Source organism: Prionailurus viverrinus, chromosome A2 (genome assembly GCF_022837055.1).
Source record: "Prionailurus viverrinus isolate Anna chromosome A2, UM_Priviv_1.0, whole genome shotgun sequence".
Taxonomy (NCBI): Eukaryota; Metazoa; Chordata; class Mammalia; order Carnivora; family Felidae; genus Prionailurus; species Prionailurus viverrinus.
In genome coordinates this window covers 94,994,196-95,014,969 of record NC_062562.1, presented here as the reverse complement: position 1 = coordinate 95,014,969, position 20,774 = coordinate 94,994,196, and the positions used below count along the sequence as shown (strand labels likewise).

Genomic DNA, 20,774 nt, shown 5'->3' with positions numbered 1-20,774 from the left:
TGTGGATAATTCCCCAACTGAATTTTATGAACTTCCAAGAGTGGGAGTAATGAAACCAGTCTACTTAGGATTTCATTTCGTTTTGTTTTGTTTTGATAAGGCTGCAATCAGAAGAACTTCATTTCTCCTTGAAATTGTAATCTTATTACATTTTCTTTGACATTTTCTAGACGCTCTGCTAATTTCTATCATTATTGATGCCCTCTAGTGAAAATACATGGGAAATTCTTCAAGTAGATACAGAGAAAATAAGTACAGATAGTCCCTGCTTTGCACTGAAATGGGTTTCTACAATTCATAAAGGTATTCCCCCCCCCACAGATCTGCCTCCTGGGGAGGAACTGAACCGTTATTTTATGTTTTTTAGTGATTATCAAGATTTTGGGCTGTTTCTTATTTTTATTTTATAGCATGGGCCATTTCTACGGCTTATTTCAAAACACATCCTTGGTCATCTCTATCCCCCATGTCTATGGCATCACTGTTAACTGCTGTGACAATAATTTCCCCCAAGCTCATGCTTTCCGTTATAGATTCTTCTCAACCCAGAGCTGTAGACAAAAATTCCCAGTCAAGAGGACTTCATGCTTTTTAGGTGCGGCCCCTTTCCATCTGTGCAATAGGCCGTGCTGTTTTGTAGCCAGTGGGTCCTTTTGAAAACATAGAACATCAGCTTCCTTCTCTGCTCAAAAACCTTCCCTGCTCAGTGATTTCTTATTAGACTTCAAATAAAATCCTAACTCCTCACCTTGGCCTTCCAGAACCCACCCCTATGAATCACCTGTGGCTTTTCATGGTCACATTTCTCCAGCCACACCAAATTGTAAGCTTTCTGCTCTCTGGTTCTCCATTAGCACATAAGCTCCACATGGAAAGAGGTTTTATCTGCTTTGCTCACAACTGTGTCTTCAGGCCCTACAGTGCTACCTGGCACGTAGTGGCGGACTTGATAAGAATCCGAACCACGACAATATCTGAAGCACGTTACTGCTGATTGAATGTGGCCTCTCAATGTTGGCATGCTCTCCCCCACTTGCAGCGACCTGTGACCTCCCAGCATTACTGCCACAATCAGAGAGTACGAAAAAATAAAGGCAATCTTCCCTTCCTGTCATGTTTAACCTTTTCTAAATCTTTCTCTGTTTTATAAAGTTCACTTCATTCGTAAATTTACTCATTAACTGGCTTTTTCACTATGTGACCAGAGTGGCATTTATTGGTGGGAGGAGGAACTACAAAGTTGGAGAAGATGGAGGTTGATGGTGGGTGGAGAGAGTTTAAATGTCCTAATCCTTAAGCAGACCCATGGAGTTTTTAGCAATAAAATCTGAGATAAGAGACAGATATTTGCATAATAATTTTTAAAGTCCACTTTTATAACCATCACATAGTTATACTCTTGTGCACCCAGATGTAACCTATGGTCATTACAGTTGCTATCAATCAATATTAAAAAAAAGGCATAAAAAATGATTCTTGAGATAAAGCATAAAGAGCGAGTGGGAAAAGAAATACCAGGCAGAGGACACTATATAAATGGTACAAAATATTATTTTGTAGTTACATGCCTTTAGCAGCTTAAAAGTACTTTTATATCAATTATACAGTTAGCTCAAATCTTCTTAAGGATAGGTAGAATAAAAGAAAATACAAAGTGAAAAAGAGAATGTAAAAATAGATTATCTCATTTAATTTCCATAGGACTTTGTGAGTGGGATGGAGCAGACATTATTCTTCTGCAAGAGCAAGGAAGATGTCTCTGCATGTCCACAGGGGTTCCCTGACTAAAGGTGTGGTCTCTGAAGGGCAACATCCTGGCATGAAGATGTCCTCCTTTCAATCTTCCTGCACTGAATATTCCACACAACAGTTTCTGCTTTTCTCTCAACCTTCTTTTTTTTTTTCAATTTCTTTTTAACGTTTATTTGTTATTGAGAGACAGAGAGAAACAGAGTGTGAGCAGGGGCGGGACAGAGAGAGAGGGAGACACAAAATCCGAAACAGGCTCCAGGCTCTGAGCTGTCAGCACAGGGCCCGACGCGGGGCTCAAAATCACCAACCGTGAGATCATGACCTGAGCTGAAGTCGGTCGCTTAACTGACTGAGCCACTCAGGCGCCCCTTTCCATCACCTTCTTAAAGACTAGGGGAAAGCCAAGAATGTGAGTCAAGGCTAAGGGTCCAAACTTCCTTAGCTCTGCATTCATGAAACTGGGTAATTCCCATAATATGTACTAAGGACTGAATATCTGAAGCTAAACATCCACAGGGGGCCTTTTGGGGTTGACAATTTATTGGAAGCACAGGGTTAAGGGCTTAAAAAGATGCCCCTCTTAGCAGGTGGAGGATGGTTCTCGTATCTATAAGAAGGTATAGATCTTCCCAAGGTGACGCAAGGCAGGGCTGAGGAAAGCCTAACAGTTCTCCCTCATACCCTTGTGTTCAGGAAAACGATTTGAAGATAGGGGTGAGAATACCAGGTTGGGAACTGGCAACCCGTGTGGGGTTGAGTTTTGATTCCACTACATCCTGGAGATGTAGCCTTGGGCAAGCCACCCAATCTCTCTGTGCTTCAGTTTCTTGTCTGTAAAATGGGATAACAGTTTTAGGGCAACAACATTATAATAACTCAGAGTTATTCTAAATACCAATTGAGGTAATACATTAAAATGCTTTGTAAATAATAAAATGCCACATAAAATGTAAGGTGTTGTCACCATGGCATCCTATTTCTGAAAGAATTTATATGTTCCCTCTGGAATTAAGTCTGGGTTTAGCTTTTGGGCCCCAGTCAGGCCTGTGAATAGGCAGGACTTGAGAAGTTCTTCACCCAATTATAAGTCATAGTTTCTATCTATATTTTTAGATTTCTTTTGTTTCTTTTCTATTATTCTCATGCTCTGCACATACTTTTATTCGTTTCTTTTTTTAAAAAGTTAAGTATAATTTACAACACAATGTTACATTAGTTTCAGGCGAATAAACATAATTCAACATCTGCATACATTATGTTGTGCTCACAAGTGTAGTGGCCTTTTGTCCCCATACAACACTTTTACAATACAATTGACTATATTCCCTGTGTTGTGTTGTGTTTTTTATTCCCATGACTTACTCATTCCATAGCTGGAAGCCTGTATCTCCCACTCCCCTTCACCCATTTTGCTCCCCCCACACTCTTGCCTCTGGCAATCATCAGTCTGCTCTCTGTATTTATGGGTCTGTTTCTGCTTTTCATTTATTCATTTGTTTTTTATTTTTATTTTTTCAAGTTTTTATTTAAATCCCAGTTTGTTAACATACAGGGTAATATTTGTTTCAGGTGTAGAAACAAATACTTGCAGGTGTATGTAGTGATTCATTACTTACATACAACACCCAGTGCCCATCACAAGTGCCTTCCTTAGTGCCCATCACCCAGTTGGCCCATAACCTTCCCGCCTCCCCTCTGGCAACCAACCCCATTTAAGTGAAATCATATGGTATTTGTCTTTCTCTGTCTGTAACTAAGTCCATATTTAAATGTTGCCTTCAAGGTCAATATGTCTGTGGGCTTAATTTTGGGCACAGAATGTTTAAAATACTACCATTCTGCAATTTGCCTCTGATGGCAAATTTTTCTTTTATTTCACTTCATTCATTGAAAAACATTCTATCTTCATCAAATTTTCCTTAATCAAACAGCTTCTTGTATTAGATAACTTTTTCAAAGGAATAATATCACTTTAGAAATGCTCTGTACTCGGGGCGCCTGGGTGGCGCAGTCGGTTAAGCGTCCGACTTCAGCCAGGTCGCGATCTCGCGGTCCGTGAGTTCGAGCCCCGCGTCGGGCTCTGGGCTGATGGCTCAGAGCCTGGAGCCTGTTTCCGATTCTGTGTCTCCCTCTCTCTCTGCCCCTCCCCCGTTCATGCTCTGTCTCTCTCTGTCCCAAAAATAAATAAAAAACGTTGAAAAAAAAATTAAAAAAAAGAAATGCTCTGTACTCTAGCTTGATTTGGGAACATAGATATATTTTAATCTAAATTTTATTTCTTTTAATTGCTTATGGTCTAGCAACATTTTTTCTTTCTGAATTTTACAGTGCTTTCCTTTTTTAAACTCCTGAATAATATTTTGTCACTAACTGAATGCTGTTTGAATGCCCCTTTTGTTGGAAGCACTTAAGAGATGAATAAAAGTATCATACGTTGAAGTCTCCATGTTATTTTGAGGCCAAACCTCTTTATACAAAGTGGTATTTGTGGTTCTATGTATTTCACTAAATCCAGAGATCAGATCCTCTCTAGTTTTCTGTTATTTTCTTTATAGACTAACTGTCAATACAACTCTCATTGGAAAAAAGTCAATGAGAAATCATGATACAGTAATTAGGGTACAGATCCAGTAGCATGATCTTCCATGGTATATGCTGGGAAAAAAAAAAGAGCACTGAAATGAAACCCAGGAAGACTTAGGGTCTACGTCCACTTTGGAAAAGCCCCTTCACATCTCTGATCTCAGGTTCCTAACCTTACAAGGGAGGCTTTAACGTCCAATTTGCTTAAATAGTTACAGCACTACCAAAACAGTGCTTATGCTCCCAGCCCCGAGGGTCTTCCTCAACAGAAGGAAATTCCAAAGTCTTCTCAGCACTCCAGTCACCCATGCCGATTCCACCAGCCTGGAGAGCCTCCAATGTCTACCTATGTTCTACCCTGATTTAGGATTATCACAAACCTGCAAAGCATAAAACAACCCATCAAATATGTATGCGACGTGTTTTTTAAAAACCGTAATGCTAACTCTGTCTTATATAACAAAGAATTTCAGGGATCATTTCACCGGAGACCTATAAACCATGTTGCCTCTGTCAAAGCAAAGGAGTGGTAGGCGAGGCAGGCAGGAGAAAGTGATCCTGGGATTCATGTGGGGAAGCTTCTTACTATCTCAGAGGGAAACCAAGGCACAAAGCCTTGTGTGCAAGTATCCCATTAACGGGTAACTATGAAACAAGCGAAGCGAAAATTGTCTTAGTTTTACAGTGGGCTTTTACTTTGTGTTAGGGAATGGGGCTTGGCCTCTGATGAATCTAATATAATCAGACACGAGAGAATTACTGAAGTGCTAAGAATAACCTCTTGCCTCTGAGGCTGGCCCTCAGCAAGCGTCTGAGCATGGTGATAAAAGGAGACACTCTGATGTAAGAGAGGGAGACGGAGGAGAGGAAGGAAAAAGGGGACGGAGAGATCCCTACTTTTAGACCATATACCACAGAACCACAGAACTTTTCTTTGAGGGAAAAGAAACAGGAAAGCAATAGGTTCAAAGCAACAGACTCACTTCCCACTTCTTTGAAGAGAAATTTAAATAGAAGGAAACGATGGAAAAACAGCACCTCCCACAGTTAGACTCCTTATTATATGTAACACAAACGTGTATGTATAAGTGTGTGCACGTGTGTGTTACATATTGACTTATTTATTTTATGCAGCAGTGGCCTGTCCTGGCTGCCTGGTTGCTATGGGAATAAGCAAATTCCCATAGGAGGTTAAGGAATGAGGTTGAGGAATTTGGTGTCAGCAGAAATGTTAAGAGCAGAAGAGGATATATACAGGCTGAATACTAAAGAAAAAGACCCAGATGTTACCCAATTGTTCTTTTAGTATTTTGGCAATTGTTCTTAAAAATGTTTCTCTAGTTTTGCCATACTTTCCAAGGGAAAACCATGTTAAGTTCTCTCCTAAACCAAGAAGTTGAGAAGGTAACGTGGTTTTATTCATGGCACATTTTATCTCTCTCCTAGACTCCTGCCACAGTCTCCTCGCTGGTCTCCCTGCTTGTGCCTGGACCCCCATTCTCAACACAAGAGACAAGGTAATCTTAGTAAACTACAATCCAGGTCGTGTGCAGACTTGTTCAAAATCTTCCAGCACTTTCTATCTGGTTCAGAGTACATGGTGATGGAATCCTATTAGCACAGTACTTGCTGTGTCTGACCTGATTTTATACTCTCCTCTTCCCACTTTAGGACCTCTTTGTACTTGCTGTTCTGTCTGGAAAGTTCTTCCTGCAAATATTTTCGTGGCCCTCTCTCTCTCATGTCCTGGAGTAAAATGTCATCTTTTCAGCGAGGTCTTCTTTGATTACATTAAAATTTAAAATTGTGAAGTGCCCCCATTTCTTCCTCTATTTCCCTCCAGAGTACTCACTGCCACATAGTATACTATATATTTTATGTATTACATGTGTCTCCTATCTGTCAGGGATCTTGTGTGGTTTTTTTTCACTGCAATATCCCCACTCCCTAGCCACACACATGGTACTCAATAAATATTGTTGAATAAATAAAGAAATTGGACTTATTCTATAGAAGTTAACTATAAGGATAAGTTAATTTAAAAAAACAATAACAAAAAAGGCCTTTTAGGTAATTAGAGTAGAATATGTTAAAAGCAAGAGATGCAACTTTGTAGCTTTTATTCATGACCTTGATCATAGCTATAAAATAACTCATTTGAAAACAGTTTTCTTAAAAGGTACATATATAGAAATTTGTACATATATTTCTAATAGCAACTGATCTTTTAAAAAATGTAATGACTGCACTGTTCTAAACCACCATAGCTTTTGTTCTCATGAGGCAAAATTTATTCAGTTAAGCAAGTCAAGTAAGATATGAGAGTGAGAATTCTTTTCAAAATTGCTTTCTTCAATATGTAAAGAACCCATAGAAATTGATAAGAAAACAACATACAACTCAAGTGTAAATTGGGTAAAAGATATTAACTATTCACAGGAAAGGAAATTAAAGTGATCTTCAAACATATGAAAAGATGCTCAACCTCATATAAAAAGGAGAATGAAATTAAAAGTTGTGTTGAGATTCCGTTTGTCACCTGACAGACTGGCAAACTCTAAAAATTCTGAAATGGAGAAGCAGCATTCTCATATATTGCTGGTAATATATTATATTATGTATATATCTCATATATTGCTGGCCAACTGGCACCATTTCTTTGGACAGCAATTTGACAGAGTGCTCAAAATTACAATTTTGTATATGTATTGATATTTAAGCCTACCTCTGGTAATTTATCCTTCAAGATATACCTGCATGCATGCAACATATGTATATATACATATATATATATATATATATATATATATATACACACACATATATACGTGTATATATACATATACATATACATATATGTACAGGGTTGTGATATTTATAATAGCAAAAGTCTGGAAACAACCCAAATGTCGATAAGGAGGGAATTGGTTCAATCCATACAATGGAAAACAATGCACTGGCTTCCTCTATACAATAATAGGACAAGACTTACAGGATGCATTCATGAGACAAGAAAGACCCAAAATTGTGTTTAATATTGGAAAGTAATAAAATGGGGGCCTGTGGTGGGGGCAGTGGTTCTGGGGAAGTGGGAGGATGGCAGACAGGGTTGGGAAGGCTTTGCATCTTCTTTTTCATATTATTTGATATCTTGAGTTGCTTAAATTTATTAGCTATTAAAAAATTAAGCCAAGTATGTATGATCTAGTGGCCACACTCCTTGGTAGCTGCCCAAACGAGCTGGAAGCTTATGTCCATACACAAACCTGCACACAGGTATTTATAGCATTTTTATTCATAACTGCCAAAACTTAAAACAATTAAGGTGTCCTTCAGTAGGTGAATGGATAAGTAAACTGAAATATATCAAGATAATGGGATATTTAGCACTAAGAAGAAATCAAGCCATGAGGAAACATGAAGACAATTTCAGTGCATATTACTAAGTGAAAGAAGCCAATCTGAAAAGCCAACACCCTGTATGATTTCAACTTTATGACATTCTGGAAAAGGCAAAACTATGGAGACAATTTTAAAAAAAGTGATGGGGCACCTGGGTGGGCTCAGTTGGTTAAGTGTCCAATTTCAGCTCAGGTCATGATCTTGCAGTTTGTGAGTTCGAGCTCCGCATTGGGCTCTGCGCTGACAGCTCACAGTCTGGAGCCTGCTTTGGATTCTGTGTCTCCCCATCTCTCTGCCTCTTCCATACCCATGCTCTGCCCCTCTCTGTCTCTCAATAATAAATAAGCATTAAAAAATTTAAAAAAATAAAAATAAATTTAAAAAGTGGTTGCTAGGGGTTAGGAGGTTAGGGAGGAAGGACAGGCAAAGCACAGAGGATCTTTAGGGCAGTTAAACTACTCTATAGGATACTATTATGGTGCATACATGTCATTATATATTGGTCCAAACCCACAGAACACACAACACCAACAGTGAACCCCAATGTATACTATGAACTTTGGATGATGATAATGATGTGTCAGTTTAGGTTTATCAAACTGTAACAAAAGCACCACTCTAGTGGGAGATGTTGATAATGGGTGTGTATGTGGGACAGGCATATAGGAGCAACCTTTGTACATCCTGCTCAATTTTGCTATGAGGCTAATACTGATCTAAAAAAAATCTATTAAAAGTGTATCCCTAAGGTTCAAGCTCTTTTGCTTTCCCTCTGACTTTCTAAGGCACTCTTTGGGGGTAGTATAAGGAGTTACAGAGTGGGGGGCGGGGGCAGGTAGCCCCTAGCACTGGTATTTTTCTCCTCTAGGAATGCATTTCTTCTTCCCCTGGAGGAGGAGGTCCAGGAAGTCAGAGACCAGGACTCCCCTGATGGTCTGATTGAGTTTATTTATTGAGAGAGAGACTGAGAACACAGGGGAGGGGCAGAGAGAGAGGGAAGAGAATCCCAAGCAGGCTCTGCCCTGACAGTACACAGCCCAACCTGGGGCTCTAACTCACAAACCCTGAGCTCATGACCTGAGCCAAAATCAAGAGTCGGTCTAAGCCACCCAGACGTCCCCAGGTTTACTCTTATCCACAAGCCCCAAGCTTTGCGTGGAATATCTTTCTTGTTTCCAGCACCCATGCCTTTTACCATCTAAATGTGTCCTTCTGGTTCCCTGTCACCTTTTATGTATGGTCTGTCTTGACACTTGTACATAACATTAAATAACTTAAACACACACTATCTTAATTTATCTATGTTCTACACTCGAAAAGTCATATAAAGAGTGTCTGTTTTAAACACTGAGTATAATTCAGGGCAACAAATATTTATTGAACACTAAAATACGAACTATGCACAGTCCCTGATCTCATAAAGTTCCCAATCTGTTAGCCTAACTTGCACTACATCATAGTACTTTCCAGAACACATTTAATAAATGCTTTTGTACCTTGTTGATGACGATTAATTCTAGTCACCCCAAAATAAACATATTACTCCATCTTTTCTAGTGCAGAAACTTGGCAGGCCAAAATGACTGTCTTAATTACTCCTCTCTGCATCTAACTTCACTTATTTAAAATCTTTTTGTATTCTCCTCTATTTTATTTTCCTAGGACTTGAGATTTTAGATACCAACATGGGGAAGCTAACCTTCTTTCACAGCCCACATTTGGAACATTTATAAAGAGCCGTGTTCTCAGATTCCATTAGGAACAGCTGGAGCAGTTAAAGGGTACTTCTCGCTTGGTTAAAAAAAAGAAGGAAAAAAATCCATCTTAAATTGTTAAGTTTCTATAGTCTTTCAGAACATAGAAACTAACTTAAAATTTTCAGTAAGAGTACAAAGAGTCCTCGGGGCAGCCCAAGAAGATAGAAGAATTCTCAGCACACTGTACTTTCAGAAGAAAAATACTGAGAATAAAAATAGTTTCCTAACTCAGTCATTCTTTGGGATTGATAATTTATTCCTGATGGTTACCAAAAAAAGGGGAAGAGGAGCAAGAGAATAAACTTGGCTCCCATAACAGAAATTATTCATAGTTCTTTTCCTCATAAAATAATGGACTATTAGATCTTCTATAAAATCCCTTTCAGGAATTTTATTGTAGGTCTGCACTTTATAATCTATGTTTTGTAACAGAGAAAAGAGAAAAAAACCCAATAATTCACACCATTGATTTTCATTAAATTTCCAATTCCAAACTTTTCATGTGTCCTATAAAAATTTTAAATTACCACGTTTCAGATTCTTTCTCTAAAGTGCAATCATTAGAACTGAAAGTTTCTTCACTGCCACCTACTGGTGAAGAAAAAAATGACAATTTATTTTAAAGGTTTGGCATTTTTCTCAGATTTTCCAGTTCAGAGGTTTAAATATTTTACACTAAAAAAAGACTGCATCCTGTCCAACAGACATTCAAAACATTTTGTATGTTAAAACTCAAACTAATTTACTGTATATCAGTAGTTTTTAAAAAACAAATCAAAATGTAAAGTTTTCGTTTTTACAATTTAATTCTTTTCCTAGTATTTTTATAAGGAATCACGCAGACTGATCATAGTACCCTGATTTAAATTTTGTTTTATAGACATTGATGTTAGTCTGATGACAAAATAGTTACATTAAGATTAGCCAGTCAACTCAAAGGAGGTACATACGGTGAAAATCTCTCATGAGGAATGCCATTAATTCCATCTTTACAGACAAATAAACTGTAAAAACAAAAGGGCACCTCCACTAATAGGCAGATACACAATGGCAAGTAACCAGGATTTTTCAAGGTATAATATATACGCTTGAGGGGGAACACGTATCTATCTACTATGCACAGAGGAAGCACTTAGTCATTTGTAATTAATGAAACATACCTGGCTTAAAATGTGGTAAAGAATGAACTCCAGGCCACGTGTCCTCATTTGGCGTTCCGAGAACCTGGTAGAGAGCAGGAAATTGTGGAAACAGACTTATTATTTCCAAAGCACTCAAAACCCTCCAGTGTAGAAAAACAGTACACTACATATGATGAAACTCTGGATTTTTTTCCATGATCGTGTGCCAGGGATTTTATTTCAGTACAAACAAACCCCAAACTAAAAACTAAAGAGCCACCCAAGATGAATGTCTGCATTTGAACAAATGCAGCTGAACACAGTAAGCTTAATCTGTTGCGTTTTATCAACTCCAAACTTACTGGGTAGGCTAAGGACTCAAATGATAATTTATTAGCTCCACAGAGCTGAACACAGTATGTGTATGTGCCTCATGATTCCTGCATGAGCTTTTGTCCTTCACTCCAGTATCAGATGTCTGATCATTTAACAGTTGTAAGAATTCTGTCATTTCTTCCCCCAAATCCTCTGTCTAAGCATCACAATGTTTCAAAGAAGCAGGACAGACAGCTTGGGACACTCATTCTCTAATGGCCATATTGCTCATTTCAGTTAACATGTTTATGTGGCTTAGGATTTCCTCATCCCCAAATACGGCCCTCCCTACACATGTTCCTCTCTTCATCCACATTTTCACCTTCTTTCTCCATCTATTTTTCTATCACCACGATGTTTGATCTGGCTGAAGGGCAATCGCTGCTCACATAAAACTGGGTTCGCTCCATGTGAACATTCAGGTCGACCAGCGGTCGCTGTTACACTCCATGATCACGGTAAATCACAGATTGACAACAGTGGAGTTGGAGGGTTAGGAGCTCACCCCTGGAGACAGATTTCTTGGGTTCAATTCCTTGCTCCCCTACTTACTAGTCATGTGATCATGGGCAAGAAATAGCCTCACAGAGGTTCCTCACTGAACTGAACTTTCAGTTTCCTCCTTTGTAAACTGGGGATGACAACATCTACCTCGTTTGTGGCGAGAGCACTACCCGGCATGAGTAAGCACTATGTAAGTACTAGATATATTACTCAAAGTACCCCCAGAAAACAGGGTCAGGTCAGGGAGGCACTGGCCATGGGGGAGAATATAGTGACCACCTCCATGTTCAGGGGAGTCAGTGCCACATGCTGTATGTTAACTCAAACTATGATGGACCAACACGAACAATGTAACAGGTTAGGAAGGGCAAGAGATAAAGCCAGAAGCTGGCAAAAGAGGAGGAATGACAGAGATCATGGAAGGAAATTAAGATATTCTACTTTATCTGAGGACTAGCATGTACTCCTAGGCAATAAGGAAATACAGAGCTCTGATTATTTATGTATTTATTTAGTAGGGGACAGGGCTGTCATGTCAAAGGGTGGCGCACATACAGTGAGTGTTTCACTCACCGCTTCCTACTCTAGTGAATCAGGATTAAATACATTATTACGTTCCCCCACAGAAACACTGAATCTGGGTTCTGGAATGAGATAATATTATTCTTTTTAACTGTAACTGGTTAATTTTTGCAAGCACTAAATAAGAGTAACATCAATAGGCACATCTACACAAAGAAAGCCACACTATGGATGGGCTGGGTGGGCGGTGGGGAGACAGTCAAGAGGGCTGGGGGTGGGGGGGGAGTGGTTGTAAGATAGGAAAGGAGACAAAGACACCATGTCTGACACGAACTACTGCAGTAACAGTGTCTGCAAAAGGCACTTCCTCTTCTTTTCAAAAAATTTATTTTTCATTAAAAAAATTTTTTTAAGTATTTTAATATATTTATTCATTTTGAAAGAGAGAGAGCATGGGAGGGGCAGAGAGGCAGAGGGAGAGAACCCCAAGCAGGTCTCCTCACTGTCAGCACAGAGCCTGATATAGGGCTCAAACTCGTGAACCAATGAGATTATGACTTGGACTGAAATCAAGAGCGAGATGCTTAACCAACTGAGTCACCAGGTGCCCCAGTACTTCTCCCCTTTTTCCCCCACTAATTCCAGCTATTATTTCAAGACAGGGAGACAACCAGTGCACACAGCTCATCTGAGTGATGCTCCACTTTGAGCTTCCACTAAAATCTGCAAGAAAGTCGTGAAGGACGTTAGCAACTAAAGGGAGGAACTTTCAGCTCAAAACCATGATTTGATCACAACCAATCCATCACATATGACACAGACCCTCTAATGGTTTTAAAAGCAACAGAAAATCCAGCCAGAACTTGAACCTTTTTCTCTCACTCTTAGTAAAGATAGGGGTATGACCCTGACTATACCTGTTTCTACAAAACCTGTTTGTGTTACCAAAACCTCTTCATAGGCACTATTCCTGTCCATACCCAGTGTTCTGTTTCAAAGTGATTATCAAATATTATGGCTGTCTCATAAAAGTCATCTGCAAAGAGAAAATCCGTAAGACTTTTAAAAAATAATTATTATAGTGCTGACTGATGAGACTACACACCTCAATTTCTTCCTGCCTACAACTCCTGGGCCATTTGCACAAGAAATACAATGTGGACAGAAAGTGGGCAAAGGAAAACAAGAGTTAAAAATCAGTCTTGCTTCCTGTGAAAGCCTTTTTGGGAAGGCAATCTAGGTTAAAGGTATGGTTACAGATGAAAAGCTATGTGTGCTCGGAAGAAAGTGGGTGTATGTTGTCTCTGATGTCAGATTTTCATTTATATTAGTTGACTAAGACACTTTTTGTTAAAGTTTATTTGTTCAGTTTGAGAGAGAGAGAGAGAGAGAGAGATAAAGAGAGAGAGACCGACCAGAGGAGGGGGAGAGAGAGAATCCCAAGTAGGCTCTGGGCTGTCAGTGCAGAGCCTGATGTAAGACTTGATCTCATGACCATGAGACATGACCTGAGCTGAAACCAAGAGTCAGACGCTTAACCATCTCCGCCACCCAGGTGCCCACCAAGACACTTTTAAGTTAGAAAAAGAGGTATTCTCTAAAAGTAAAAAGTAATCTTTTGCAAATACAGTGCAGAAGAAAATAGCACCATCAACATTTCAGATGTGGTCCCACATCTGTAAATAGGCAGATTGATAAGGTCTGAGGGGCTTTCAGTTTTCAAATGACAGACATGCCATACGTTAAAAAGTCTTCTACATAGTCATTTAAGCAGCTTCCCCTGAAATCTGTGCCTGTGGCTGGTACATTGCCCTGTTCCTTCATTGGTTCATCTCTTCACAGGCTAACATTTACTGTGTTCATCACAGAAGACAGAAGGATGAGACTGGGGCTCTGCCTGGAGTCTGCCTCCAGTGAGGCAGCTGAACTGGGGCAACAATGGGCTGCCTTCAACACAAGTGCTTTCTCAGAAGTTTGGGGAGAGGGAGGTGACAGTCCAGAGTGGAGGTGTGCCTGAGTCCCCCTGGGGCCAGGGAGAAAAGCGACATGGGAACATTGAGTATTGGTTGGCCAAGTACAGAGAAGGGGCATAGGGGCAGGGGATGGGGACAGCAGAGGACTCTGGTTATAAGGAAAGGCTGTGTCAAAATACTTTCAGTTCTCCAAATTCTCATGCTGCTCGTGCCTCCATGCCTTCTCACAGTGGCTTCTTCTTCTGGAATGCCCTGCCGACCACTGGCCAGGTTAACTCCTACTTCTTTTTCTAGCTTCAGCTCATGGGATCATGAAAGACTTTCTGGCATTTTTGGTCCACATTGCATGCTGTGATCCTTGTGATCTCTGAGGGTTTTGTTCAGTCTCCTTACATGGCCTACTCGCGGCCTTACAATTGTTAGATTACTGGTCTATCTCCGCACTGCACAGTAGACATCAGAGTGGAGAGAGCAGTATTCATCTTTAGATCCCTAGTGTCTACTATGTGCCTGGCACCAAATATGCACTCAGTAAATGCTGACCGAATGAGTGAATGGCGTGTCTGGGCTACAGAGTGAAGTCTGGTGTCACTGGACTGTTGGCTGGGTTATGGAATGGGAGGCTAGGGCCAGATACCGAATAAATGGGGCCTGCATTTTATCTCAGTCTCAGGTTTTTTTCAGACTGCAGGTCACATGACCCCTGGCGGGGGGGGGGGGGGCTGTAAATTTCATGCAGTGTTGACATCAGCATTTTTATAAAGATGAAAACAACAGATAATATCAGAAGGTAACAACGTATATGTTAAAGATGCATGTTGTTTTATGAAACTTATTCATGTTATATCTGTGCACGTATATGTATATGTGTGCGTTGTGAGTCATGATGTAAAATGTACTTGTTACCACTTAAGAGCCATTTTATAGGGAATAAGAAGCTATTAGTTAAAAATCAAGAATGTAGGTGATAAAGCAGGTTTGGGGGTGAGGGAAATGAGTTTAATTCTGACCTTATTAAATGGTAGAAAGGTCTGCAGATCAAGGTAGGGATGTGTAAAGAGCTGCTGGAAATACAGATACAGATCTCAGGAGAGGGATTAAAATCGAGAAAAACATGTGGAACTCTTTAGCATATTTATGGTAATAGAAAGTAAATGCCAAAGTATAAGCTACAAAATGGTCTTACTTCCCTATATTCATGCATACACAGTTTCCAGAAGGGTGTCTCTGTGATTTCCTGGACTTTTAACATCTGTTAAGAAAAACAAGGGACAATCTCACCTTCTCAGTAGAGGTTTATACTGTCTGACCCTGATGAACTATGATTTAATGACCCCAAACTTAACTCTTCTGGGCTTACTTATACACTGACGGGTCCAGCATAGATCCCACCCATCACGTTGGCCTCTATGATGAGCAGAGGAAGATGCTGAGAAAAAAGAGGGTCTCTCTGCTGAAATACCTACTTTATAAGTAACAGAAGAAAAGCAGATTCTAAAGTTCAAAAGCTAAGAGCTCAAGAACTAGTGCTTGTCAGAAATACTTACTTACCCTTCCAAATTTTTAACAGTTCCACGAATTCCCACATTTCCCAGTTTCTGCTTTTGTATAGATCCCAGGGCTGCTAAAAATGGGTCCATAGGTTTTTCCTGAAGAACACCCAGGGTTTATGCAGAACAAGGACTGTTAATGATTTTCCTGGCCAAGAGGTCAGAGGAGTCTTTCACAGAGACTCTGGCACAGAGGAACTCTGGCCAATCAGGATAAATCTGGCCAACCAACTCTGGCCAATCAAGATAAAACTGGCTCACACAAGTATGTGCTAATGGGGCAATGTGGAACGTGCTGGACTCCCACTTTTGGGTTTGCAGTTGTGTGAGCTGGGCATTCTGTGGCAGTGCTGGCGATTTCAAGTTGACTTAGCAATGAATCTAAGGCAATGGAGAACAACCAAATGGCTTTGGTTTGGCTTTTAAACCTCAACTCTGAAAGTCCATACATAACATACAACATCTCTAAAATAACAAGTGCTTCACAGCTGTCCTACTTTAGGTTCTGGAAGATTTTTTTCCTAATGTTTGTTTATTTGAGAGAGAGAGAGAGAGATGGAACACAAGTGTGGGAGGGGCAGAGAGAGAGGGAAACAGAATCAGAAGCAGGTTCCAGGCTCTGAGCTGTCAAAACAGAGCCCAACTTGGGGCTCGAACCCATGAACCATGAGGTCATGACCTGAGCCTAAGTCAGATGCTTAAGTGACTGAGCTACCCAGGCGCCCCAAGTTCTGGAAGATTTTTTATGATCCCTCAGTGAGAAGTCCTAAATGAAGCTTGTGAAGAAACTCAGCAGAACTGAGCTTGGCTATTACACACTGCACTCTGGAACAGATGGCATAAAGTTCAAAGATGACCCACAGAAAAAAAGAACTTCCTAACTTTCCTCCTTCCTGTGTGCGCTCTATCAGGAAAAATAGTTATCAAGTGGGTGGAGCTGGGATTCAAAATCAGATTAGTTTGACTATGCTCTTCAGAGCTGTACTATCTCACTCCCAGGAGGATCTGAAAGAGCAACGTGGCTCAGATGGTGTTAAATGATAACATGGCCCAGACTTCAGAGGTTATGGGTATGAGGAACGAGGACTTCTTCATTCTCCTCTCTCTTCCAGTCCAAAACACACATACACTCACACACATAGACACACATGCACACGCACTTGCACACACACACGCGGGGCCAGGTACCAACTTCTTCACCATTTTCATCAGTGACTTAAAGAACATCAGAGAAGAATGTGCTCAGATGACACAATAGGAAAGATATGAAATATTCTGGGGCGCCTGGGTGGCTTGGTCGGTTAAGCGTCCGACTTCCGCTCAGGTCATGATCTCATGGTCCGTGAGTTCGAGCCCCGCATTGGTCTCTGTGCTGACAGCTCAGAGCCTGGAGCCTGTTTCAGATTCTGTGTCTCCCTCTCTCTCTGCTCCTCCCCTGTTCATGCTCTGTCTCTCTCTGTCTCAAAAATAAATAAACGTTAAAAAAATTAAAAAAAAGATATGAAATATTCTGAAGGCTGAGCCAGGATTAAAAAATATTTAATCAGGTAGGAACAACTGGACAAGCCCAACACAGGAACACCTAATAGCAATAAACATGAAGTCTGGGACCTAGGTTCTATTACTTGTTTGGGATGGAAAGACTTAGCAGGCAACAATTTGTATAACCAAGGACTCATGGTTTTTAGCTGAGTACAAATTCTATGAGACCACTCGGTGGAAATGAAAGGAGATTGGAGTATTCTGACTTTAAGATAGCCCCCAAATCCCTGCCTGCTGGTGTTTACACTCCTCCCCTGGACTGTGGACGGAACCAGTGACTTGCTTTTAACCAACAGAATATGGCAAAAGTGAGAAGATGTCACTTCTGTGATTACAACGTGTAGGATGCCAGCCATCATCTTGCTGGGAGACTCTCTCCCTTGTTGGCTTTGAGGGAGCAAGCAGTCGTGCTGGGAAAGCCATAAGACAAAGACCTGGAGGTAGCTTCAGACAATAGCCAACAAAACTCAAGGCCCCCAGTCTAATAGCTCGCAAGAAACTGAATGCTGTCAACAACCACGTGATCTTAGAAGTGAATCCTTCCCTAGTCCCAGTGAATCCAATCCATAAGATTGCAGGCCCAGGTGACATCGTGATTGCAACCCTGTAAGCACCTGAAGCAGAGCACCAGCTAAGCCACGCCTGGATACCTGACCGACCAGAACTGAGATGACAAATGTGTGTTAAGTGGCTAAGTTTGTGGTAATATTGTTCTATAGCGAGAAACCACTAGTACAGATTAAATCACTGAATCATACTAGTCAGCACATCTGGATTGCTGTGCCAATGCCAGGTGTTGCCTGGGAAAAGGGACAAAGATAAATAACTGTCTTCTACAGGATGTACCCAGAAAGGTCAAGGGGTGGTGGACATATGTCCCATAGGTGGCTTGGAAATGTTTACCCTTGATGACAAAGAAATGGTTTGGAACATCACCTCCAACAGATCAAGTACTGCAATGTCAATCGGGGACTGATCTATGCGGTACTGAGTCAGCTGGAAAACAATGGCCAGTGGGTTAAGATATTAATATACAACAAAGAAGGGCATGCTAATGATAAGAACTGTACAAATTGTAATGGCAGCCTTATGAGGTTTAATTAGAGCTGAGCATTGGACTGCACTATATTCTGCATTCAGATATAATAAGGATCGAATTCTGCCTCCACTGACACAAGGATTATCTGTGGTAAAATTGTGATACAATATTACAACCAATAGTTTACAAGATTAGATTATGAATTTACATCTACCTTTGTTTTTATGTGGCCATAATGATAACTTGCAGGATAGATAAGGAGAAGCAAGTTGATTAGGAAAAGGGTGTGAGTAGATGAAGGAGGGTAGAGAAAATATGGATGAAAGCTTTCCTTCCCTATTTTCTATCCAAAGTAAGTATCAATATTAATTATTTTGCAGAGAACCAGAAAAAATCAATGGCTGATATCAGAATCTTTTCTGGCAGCATGATAAGCAGATACATGCATGTATGTAGTGTGTGTATACACGTATATGATATGTGTATGTGTGTGGATATGCACACATACAGAGATTGAGCCTCTCTTCCCTCATTCCCCAGGCTTTATATACAGTGCCACTAGGCAAGGGGTTAGGGCTTTACACTGTTCATTTTTGGCAATGGACAATGGCATACAGGTTGTATGTGGGACTAGAAAAGCTGCCTTAAGATGCTGTGATTCTGGGCTGTGTTTCAGAGGTCAGAACCGTAGTAGGATTCTGCAGAGCAGCAACCTTTACTGAGAAGGGCCAGCAGGGGGAGCCACTAAACTGAGAAAATGAAAAGCTGACTGGAGCTTCAGAAAGCTGCTTGAATATTTAATCAGTGGCTCAACTGCTGAATTAAAAGAGATGGTGTTTCCAAAATATTGTGCAGAGTTTTCAACATGGCAAGGGTTCAGATGGGAAGGAACCGAAATAAATAAAGGACAGCTCTTTGATTTCTACTTAAAGTGAATTCAATTCATCTGCTAGAAGGTAAAGGTCTGGCTTGGGGTGCTTAGCTGCCCATGGAATCATCTGGGAGGCATAAAAACAAACAAACAAACAAAAAACACGTTAAAAAACACAGTAAGGACTGGGACCCACCCCAATGATTCTGATTTAACTGGCTGGCACTGTAGCCTAGGTATGAGGAATTTTCTAAAGCTCTCTGGTGATTCTAATGTCAGCAAGGGCTGGAACTGACTGGTCCAATCTAACCAGGCCATCTCTCAGAGGCCCTCGGTTGTTAGATGGTTTACAGATTTTTTTTTAAGTCTTCTGCCTGGATCCAAAGGGCCACACAAGATTTTCAGCAGATAAATGAACAGAATAAGCAGCTGGTTGTCAGACAAATTAGAGGAGAACTAAAAAAATAAATTTGACACTATTCCAGAAAACGCTCTTCACTGGAGCATTCTGCATGGAGAGCAGCTCATTTAAAATATATTTTCTTCTAACTAAATTTTCATTCTTCCCCCTCCTCCTTCTCTCCTACTGTTTCTATTCCCTGTCTCCCTAAACCCTGACTCCCTCATGGATTTCACTCTCATCTCAACTGCTTTTCCCTTCTTTTCACTGAGTGATGTTACCGTTGACAAGGCTTCAGCCTGTCAGTCCCCAGCTGTGCACTGTGGGAGCCCCAGTGAAGGAAGTATACGTGCATGCCGGTCAGGACCCCGAGGGTGGAGGCTGCAGAGGCTGGAGGAGGGCAATGTTGCCAAGCAGGTGCAATGCAGTGAGGCTGACTGAAGAAGCAGCGGCATGAAATGTGGAAAAATGAACCCAGGGAGAGGGACCCGGAGGCAGGAGCCCAGATGCTGGAGCCTTGCTACTCAAAACATGGTCCATGAACGAGCAGCATCAGCACCACCTGCAGAAAGCAGCTCAGGCTCCACTCGCGACCTGACGAATCAGAATCTGTAACTCAACAAGAACCATGGGTGAAATGTGAGAAACGCTGCTTTAAAGAGTACGTTCTACCTGGATTTTTCAACCTAAAAGGCACAAGCAGTAGAGAGGAAATTCTGGTCACAGGTACACCTTCATCCAGAGCACCTAGGTAAGATTATCTGTTCAGGTAGGCTTTGGAAAGGGGGGTGGGTCGTGGGCAACTTCCAGTTCAGCGGTGCTGGCACCTCATCAGGAGCTGCTGCAGATGACGGTGATTTCATGAGACTGGCTCGGCATTCTGTGCCTTGGAGCTCATCCCCCACACCTGCTCTCCTGTCCTCACTTTAACAGTCTCCTAGCCTAGGTGTTTCTTATGGCAAGAGGATTAGAATAATTTCTGGAAACAGGCTTAACACAACAATCCACTGATGCTCTTAACTTCAGCTGTAAACTTGAGGCCAGTTAAAATTCTACGATACACACACGTGTCATATATGACACATACCGCAGGCCCAAATGGATCACCTTTTTCTTTTTCTCGAATGAAAGTAGTTTTCCTATTTTCTGAGCATTAACTGTGCACAAAGCAATGTGCTGACTACAGGGAGACACAAAGATGCAAAACTGCAGCTTTTGTCTTCAAAAATGGAGTATTTGGGGGGCACCTGGGTGGCTCAGTCATTTGTGTCCGACTTCGGCTCAGGTCATGATTTCATGGTTCATGAGTTTAAGCCCCTGTGCTGACAACTCAGAGCCTGGAGCCTGCTTTGGATTCTGTGTCTCTCTCACTCTCTGCTCCTT

General features: G+C 41.0%; 1 protein-coding gene across 9 annotated transcripts in view; it reads right to left on the bottom strand.

The window, feature by feature from the left end:
* CDK14 (cyclin dependent kinase 14) overlaps nt 1–20,774 on the bottom strand; it is a 704,495-nt gene that overhangs the window by 217,163 nt on the left and 466,558 nt on the right. For all 9 annotated transcript variants that reach the window (XR_007146446.1, XM_047830949.1, XM_047830989.1 and 6 more), the window contains one exon: nt 10,655–10,718. Coding sequence is in view for 8 of the 9 variants with exons in the window: in XM_047830949.1 (XP_047686905.1) it covers nt 10,655–10,718 (64 nt within the window). In the remaining variant the exon portion in view is untranslated. The remainder of the gene's footprint in view (nt 1–10,654; nt 10,719–20,774) is intronic.